Genomic DNA, 9122 nt, shown 5'->3' with positions numbered 1-9122 from the left:
TTCTCAGTTTACTGTGTGCCGGCAATTATGCACATTCAATGCTGATAAGAAAAATCGGAAAACATCAATAGTCGCAGTGCTTCAATGTCAAATTTTTGATTTAAGTTGCCTTAGTGCATCCTTGGGAAGAGGAAAGCAGCATACGACACTTGAAAATTGACTCTGCGCGAGGACATAAAATTTATTTTAACAAAAAATATTTGCCAAATTTGTTTGAGTTATTCTATTGGGTCGGATTTTATAAATATATTTTTGCGAAATTAATTAAAATCTAAAATTACGACGAGAAAAAATTGAAGAAAATTTGATCCCAGCTTTGTTGATTTAATGATTTTTGGATTAATTATGAATCAAAATTTAAAAACTGAAAATTAAACATGTAACTTTCCTTTCACAACTTTAATAGTGATATTAACTAAAAATAAATAGATGTGTAATAGTATTGAATGTGGTATAGGGTAATCCCCAAATATTTTATACAGTACCTTTGTTCCCCAGACCTTAAAAATATTTGCTGTATTTAGCATTTCTAATTCTATATTCGCTATCGCGTATATAAGGTACATAAAGTAACGTAACCCAGAGTTATATTGTATTACCCTTTAAAAGTACAAAGAAATTCTATAAAATCTCATATAGACCCGTTGTCGACAAGAAATATCAATTAGATTCTTCATTGACAATTATTCGCTTGGTATTGCATGTATTCCGAGAAATTTTTTGATGATATCCTAATTTGTTTTGTGGCGACTCAAGCTCTTCATTGCAGTGTCAGCACATGGAGTTTAAAGCAATTCCTATGCTTATCTGTCTCTTGACAAAAAAATGACCAATAAATAGCCTGGTTAGCATTCTTATTCTATTATTGGATAAACGAATATAAAATTTTAAAATTTTTATCATTATAGTTACCTAATAATAATTTAAATTGTTGCAAGCTCAACACACTTACAAAGAATCCAACTTCTCTCTTTATTGGTTACTCATCACTTCCTCCTACTATTTGTTCCCCTGCCTATACTGTTATTCAAATAAATTAAATTTTTTTTTATTTTTAAATATAATATATATTATATCAAATAATATTGTGTTATATTACAATTTTTTGATAAATGAAAGATTTTGTAATTGATAACAATAATATTTTACAACTTAGGTAGTTTTCCCTGAGCTACATTTTTTTTAAATAAAATTAAATAATTTAAGTCCATTCTCTTATGTTTTTTTTATTTAAAGTTTTCCATTTAATATTTTTTATATTATTAATTAATTTAAAAGTGATTATAACCCATTTTAAAATACTAAGAATATTATATAGCGTCTACGTATTTAAAAACTTTTCTACTTCTTCTCTTGGCTTTTTATAAATTTACATATTAATATTATTTGGATTGTTTAATTGTAATAACGTTATTTAATTTTATAAAATAATTTAATATTATTTAATAAATAAATCTACTGAACAATAGAATGTATTGTAATGACATGAAAGATAGCAATATATTATATTTTATAGTATATATAGTCAAAGACTATAATATTACGATCTTTAATATAGTCTTTGAGTAATAGGCAAACCAAGTAGTGCAGTATTTGCATACGATTTTAGAATACGACTTTATGTATGATTATCGTATACAGTCGATATTGTGTTTTTTGTAAGCCATCTCCTTGCTTAAAAAGACCGTATTTCCCAAAGCTCTTTTTGTAAGTGAAGAAGCTTTTATCATTGGCAGAAACCAAAGAAGCTTCGTGTAAAATTTTATTTTGAAAGACCACACAAATGTGGAATCCCTGGAATGATAGCTGTTAGAGCGGTTAAAGTCAAATTGTTAATATTGTAGGATTCTGTAGAATTATTATAATTGATGTGTTATATGATTTATATATTATATTTTATTATATTTTAATCTATTTTAAATCATATATTGTATAATTAAATTATTATAATTAATATATTATATAATTCATATATAATATTTTATATGGTTAATATATATGGTTAATTAATTTATCTAACTAACCCTGTATAAGATGTAATCAAACCAACGGTTCTAAGTCTTGTTTTTATTGCCTTTTGTTTTTGCGCTCGAGATGAGCAATTTTTTTGTTATATTTTTTGGGCTGCAAGTAAACTCCGTTGGTTTGATGCTGTCTCTTGTTTTTCGATCGCGAACGTGTCAACACACGGGTACACATAAAAAAGTGATTAAACAATCAATAACCGAAATTGTATAAATTCAATTGTATAAATTAAATGAAACCAAAACCCAATTCTAAAAACGTTTATAATTTACATTGTGTTAAAGAAATTGAAATAAAGATCACACAACCCAATTATAAAAACGCTTATAATTTACATTGGCGACCGTGACAGGACTTTTTGCAATTTGAATAGTGGTTATTAAACTCTAATTTGTTAAAAAATCTAAATATTACCCACGTGTGGTAATCATTTTTTCTTATTAAGTTTGTAATCATTAGTGTACGCGTGTGTATATTTCTTCCAGATAGCTATTCTGTGTACTATCGTACGTATATACTCTTGTGCAATTGGTGGTTCTCAGTTTAGGTCCGCTAACCTCAAAACAGAACCCCGTGTTCGCATCAAGGTCGTGCTCGACAGTTAAAATAACAACAACAAGCTATCTTTACTTGTTGATTGTACATACTTTCGCTTTTATTGTTTTTGGATAATTTGTAACCATTAATGTGCGCGTGTGAATACTTTTTCTAACCAGCTATATAGCTAACGTGTGCTAACCATTATAATATATCGTACATCTATATATATATTACATATGTACTATCGTACGTATATACTCTTGTCCAATTGGTGGTTCTCGGTTTAGGTCCGCTAACCTCAAAATAGAATCTCGTGTCCGCATCAAGGTCGTGCTCGACAATTAAAATAACAACAACAAGCTATCTTTACTTGTTGATTGTACATACTTTCGCTTTTATTGTTTTTGGTTAATTTGTAACCATAATGTGCTCGTGTGAGTATTGCTCCTAAACGGTTATATATCTAAAGTGTGCTAACTTTAATAATATCGTACATCTGTACATATATACTATATACTATCGTACGTGTGTACTATTGTGCATTCTATGGTTCTCGGCTTAGGTTCTGCTAAGCGCCAAATAGAACCTCGTGTCCGCATCAAGGTCACGCTGAACAATTACAACAACAACAACAACAAGTTAACTTACTTGTTGATTACTGGTTAATATTTGCTTCCAATCAGTAAGTGTGCGGGTTCGTCAACGTCGCGTCTGACAACAACCACCGTAAGAGCAGTTCAATTTCGGAAAGCTCACTGTTGCTATTGTGACTTTTCGACTTCGTCAAATCCTTTGCTGTTCTCAAGTATCTACAACTGTTTCAATGGCAACGGCAGAGCCAACCACTACGGCAGAACTGTCAGAACTAAAACAACAGCGAGCCTCGACGAAAGCGAGTATTTCAAGAATCAAGGCGTTCGTCAAAGGAAAGAGTAATTCGCTCTCACAACCAGAACTGAAATGTCGACTAGGTATTTTAGAATCATATTTTAAACAAATCTTAGCTTTTCAGACGTTGATCGAGAAATTAGATGCAACTGACTCAGCTAGAGATGAATTAGAAGACCTATACGTTTCCACCAAAATATTAATCATGTCTCAACTGCAGGAAGAGGTCCACAATGCATCAGTGCTAGACGTAACAGCAATGATGCCCACCTCAAGTAAAAAATTACCACTGTTAAAATTACCTACATTCAGTGGTAAGTACTCGGATTATAACAATTTTATTAATTCGTTTCTCCAAATCATAGATCGCGAAATATACCTCACAAATATTGAAAAATTTAATCACTTACTGAACTGCCTTACTGGTCAAGCTCTAGAGACAGTACAGGCATTTCCTATTTTGAATGAAAACTATCCAAAGGCTCTGGATAGGCTTAAATCGCGCTATGACAATAATAGCCTAATCTTCGCCGAAAATATCGCGACACTATTTGATCTACCAGCAGTATCGGGTCAGTCAAGCCAACAACTTCGTAGTCTGGTAAACAATGCATCCGCTTTGTATGGTTCACTCTGTTCGCTAGGTACAGAGAAACAAATATGTGAGGCTCTACTTATCTCGCTAATCATGCAAAAAACGGACGCAATTACACGTAGGAAATGGAATGAATCGCGTAACTTCGACACATTACCTAGTTGGGAAGATTGCTCAAAATTATTGGATAGGCATTGCCAGTTTCTCGAATCACTCGACAGTGAAAACGGCAATCAGTCATCATCACAACGTAAACCTAATAATCTTAACTCCAAGAGTAACAGACGCTCAAAACAATACGCATTTGTTGCATCTACATCCAGCAATTCTTGCTCATTTTGTTCTAGCAATGAACACCTAATACAGAATTGTCATCGTTTTAAGGCACTGGAGGTGGTTCAAAGGTTTGAAAAGGTAAAGAGCCTAAAACTCTGCATAAACTGCTTATCGCCACGCCATCATGTGGTTAATTGCACATCAACGTTTAAATGTAAGGTTTGCGCAAAGCCACATCACACTCTCTTGCATCATTCGCAATTGCCAACGAATATTAAGAGCGCGGGATCATCACGACGCACAGAACACGCTGCTATGCCCAACGACAACGTTGCCAGCCATTCCCATCTTAATATGTCATCGGCCGAGCAAATAATTCTAGCTACTGCATTGGTTTTAGTGAAGGATTCATCGGGAAGTTATCAAGTGGGTAGAGCCTTGCTTGATTCATGCTCTCAGGTCAACTTCATAACGGAGGAGTTTTCAAAGAAGCTTAGTTTAGCAAAACATAAACATCGGTTGCATGTTTCCAGTATTGGTAGTTCGTTGACCAACATAAAGTATCAGACGCTCACATCAATCAAATCTCGTCATTCAAATCTTGAACTTGCTTTAAACTTTGGTATTATGAATCACATCGCATATCAACCAAGTTCTGAAATCGATATATCGTCGTGGAAGGTTCCACCAAATACACCTCTCGCCGATGAGCAATTCTTTAAATCCAAGCGCGTTGATCTCTTGCTTGGAGCTGAAAGTTTCTTTGATATTTTGTCTGTCGGTCAAATCAAACTAGGTGAAAATTTTCCAGTACTTCAAAAAACACTATTAGGATGGATTGTATCTGGCAAGTACAAGGGTCAGCCATTTGCATCACCAGCAGCAAAATGCCTATTATCAGTTGAAGATACAGTCTCCGATCAATTAGAAATGATGTGGAAGATAGAGGAAGTGCAATCGGCTTCAAAGTCATGGTCACCAGCACATGTTGCGTGTGAGTCATTATATCGTGAAACGGTTCACCAAAATGCGATGGGAAGAATTGTCGTTCGGTTACCATTCAAAGATTCACCAGATTGTCTTGGTTTGACACACAATATCGCCCTGCGCCGTTTTTATTCTGTAGAACGGCGATTGTCATCTAATCGTGCACTGAAGCAAGACTATCAAGAATTCATGAAACAATATCGAGAGCTCGGACACATGACGCGTGTTGAGACTCCGAAAACCAACGAACCTCATTATTATATCCCTCATCATTGTGTTTTAAAACCGTCGAGCACTTCGACCAAGCTGAGGGTGGTTTTTGATGCGTCATGTTCAACAACTTCGCAACGTTCATTAAATGATATTCTACTGGTCGGCCCGACAATTCAGTCGGAGTTATATTTGTTGCTACTTCAATTTCGTTTGCACCGATATGCCTTGACGGCTGACATTGTTAAGATGTACCGACAGATACTGATAGATGAACCAGATCGAAAATTCCAATATATTTTTTGGCGAGATACGGAGTCCGATCCTGTTAGTACTTACGAGTTGAATACAGTCACTTATGGTACTGCATCAGCACCTTTCCTAGCAACCAGGAGTTTGCAGTATTTGGCGGACAAATTTGAAACACAATACCCAATAGGCGCTGCACTCATTAAATCAGCGTTCTTTGTCGACGACTTCTTAGGTGGAGCAGATTCCATTGATCAACTCACCAATATCAGACATCAGTTAACGGCCATTCTACAGAAGGGTTGCTTCGATCTTGACAAATGGCATTCAAACCATCATGACTTCATCAGCGATACTACAACAAAGAGTTTGAATCTTGATACAGATACAGTCACCAGCGCTCTAGGCATCAAGTGGCACCAAATGCAAGATGTTTTCCTATTTTCGTTTAATGCACAACCAGGTCATATTGTAACAAAACGCACCATCTTATCCCTTGCGTCTTCATTATTCGACCCGCTTGGATTACTAGCACCGATCATACTCGTAGCCAAAATTATGATGCAAGAATTGTGGCTTTTGCGTGTGGACTGGGACGAGTCAGTCCCTCAAAATCTTCACTCAGCTTGGAAAACATTTATTCAAGATCTTACAACGCTTTCATCGGTTAAGGTGCCGAGGTACTGCCTATCCATAAACTATCAACAGGTTGATGTACACGGTTTCTGTGACGCTTCAATACGCGCATATGGTTGCTGTATATTTCTCCGATCACAAAACACATCAGGTAAGGTGACGGTCAGGCTATTCACTGCAAAATCCCGTGTGGCACCTATAAAGCGGAAGTCGCTACCTAAACTAGAACTCTGTGGTGCCTTACTTCTTGCCAAACTGTATCAGAAGGTCCAACCAATATTTGCGCAATTTAAGGGTGAAACGTTTTTTTGGACTGATTCACAGATTGTATTACATTGGTTGAAGCAGCACTCATCAACCCTGTCTGCATTCGTTGGCAATCGAGTAGCAGAAATTCAAGATATTACCGCAAATGGGCAATGGAGACACGTTCCTACCCAATCCAATCCGGCAGATGTTGTGTCGCGCGGCTGTAACATCCGCCAATTATCAGAGTCTTGTTGGTTTACGGGGCCGGAATTTTTGTTACTCGCTGATAAATACTGGCCGCATTTGAAATGTCACAACCTGGATATGGAAGAAGTCAATAAAGAGACGCGAAAGGTTGTATTCGTTAACACAAATGAAGACAACTACGTATTACAGGTATTGTCAAGATATAGTTCATACACTAAGATGCTACGAGTAATAGCGCAGGTACAGCGTTTTTATCATGTAACCAAGAATAAATTGAAGAACGGAGAATGTACCCTCCAACCTATTCAGCTACAAAAGGCATTGCACTGTATTATTTGGGTCATCCAACAGCAATTCTTCGAAATTGATATACAACGCCTACAACGAGGGAACCCAGCCGAAGGTACATTAAAGCATCTAAATCCCTTCCTGGACAATGTATTCGGTTATCAATTACTAAAGGTGGGAGGTCGCCTCGAGCTGAGTGACATCTCAGTAGGCCAACGTCACCCTATTTTGTTGCCGAAGGGCTGTTATTTTGTGGAACTTTATGTTCGGCATATACACTTGTGCAACTATCATGCAGGCGCAAAAGCACTAATTGCCCTTACTCGACTAAACTTCTGGATAATTAATATTCGAGAAATTGCATGCCGAGTCGTGCACTCGTGTATTCACTGCGTGCGTTATAAACCCAAACTACTTAATCAAATGATGGGTAATCTCCCAATCGAACGCCTCACTCCAAGCCGTCCATTCGCGCGTACTGCGGTAGATTTTTGCGGTCCGATATTAACGTATCTCCGAATTCGGGGACGGGTTCCATATAAGACCTATATAGCCGTGTTCGTTTGTTTGTCTACAAGGGCAGCTCATCTAGAAGCCGTGTCAGACTTATCTACGGAGGCATTTATTGCAGCACTGAAAAGGTTAATCGGTAGACGAGGGTTACCATCAAACATCTATTGCGACAACGCCACGAACTTCGTTGGGGCTAACAACAAACTAGCAGAGTTAAAAAGAATGTTTTTCGAGAAGTCTAATCAAGTGATGCTGCAGACCTTTTGCAGCAACCAATTCATAAATTTCAATTTTATACCGCCCCGAGCACCTCACTTTGGAGGTCTATGGGAAGCGGCTGTAAAAAGCGCGAAAGGCCATCTGTATCGAACACTATCAAATACTCGATTCACCTTTGAGGAGCTTGGAACAGCACTGATTGAAATCGAAGCTATCTTAAATTCGCGACCAATCACACCTCATTCTTGTGACCCGAGCGATTATGAAGCGCTAACGCCAGCACATTTTCTTATCGGTGGGCCGCTCAAAACTTTATCTGAACCAAGTCCTCAGTATGAAGCTGCTTCATTAATTGATAAATGGTCTCGTATAACCGCAGTCAAACATCACTTCTGGCGCAGATGGTCTAGAGACTATCTGAATGAGCTGCAGATACGCACCAAATGGACAGAAGAACAATCTAACATCACCGAGGGGGCTCTGGTTCTAATCCATGAAGACAATATGCCTCCACTACGCTGGTTGATGGGCCGAATCGTGCATTGCATCAGGGGTCCAGATAATTTGGTTCGTGTTGTTGATGTGCAAACCCCAAAAGGAGTAATACGCCGTCCAATCCACAAACTCGCACTATTACCAATTGAAAATCCTTTCAAGGGGGGCGGGATGTTAGAGCGGTTAAAGTCAAATTGTTAATATTGTAGGAATCTGTAGAATTATTAATTGATGTGTTATATGATTTATATATTATAATTTATTATATTTTAATCTATTGTAAATCATATTGTATAATTAAATTATTATAATTAATATATTATATAATTCATATATATATATAATATTTTATATGGTTAATATATGGTTAATTAATTTATCTAACTAACCCTGTATAAGATGTAATCAAACCAACGGTTCTAAGTCTTGTTTTATTGCCTTTTGTTTTTTGCGCTCGAGATGAGCAAATTTTATTGTTATATTTTTTGGGCTGCAAGTAAACTCCGTTGGTTTGATTCTGTCTCTTGTTTTTCGATCGCGAACGTGTCAACACACGGGTACACATAAAAAAGTGATTAAACAATCAATAACCGAAATTGTATAAATTCAATTGTATAAATTAAATGAAATCAAAACCCAATTATAAAAACGTTTATAATTTACATTGTGTTAAAGAAATTGAAATAAAGATCATAAAACCCAATTATAAAAACGCTTATAATTTACAACTACTATTGCAATATCA

General features: G+C 36.2%; 1 protein-coding gene across 1 annotated transcript; it reads left to right on the top strand.

Moving 5' to 3' along the window:
• Positions 1–3388: 3388 nt before the first annotated feature.
• Positions 3389–8550, top strand: LOC119663945 (the record flags this gene model as incomplete). Its single annotated transcript, XM_038073534.1, has 2 exons — positions 3389–3728; positions 3819–8550. Coding segments are annotated over exons 1-2 (5072 nt in total), but the record flags the coding sequence as incomplete, so codon positions are not given.
• Between the last annotated feature and the right edge of the window lie 572 nt (positions 8551–9122).

This window comes from Teleopsis dalmanni, unplaced genomic scaffold (genome assembly GCF_002237135.1).
Source record: "Teleopsis dalmanni isolate 2A unplaced genomic scaffold, ASM223713v2 unscaffolded_contig_1150, whole genome shotgun sequence".
Taxonomy (NCBI): domain Eukaryota; kingdom Metazoa; phylum Arthropoda; class Insecta; order Diptera; family Diopsidae; genus Teleopsis; species Teleopsis dalmanni.
This window is presented reverse-complemented; position numbering and strand designations above follow the sequence as displayed.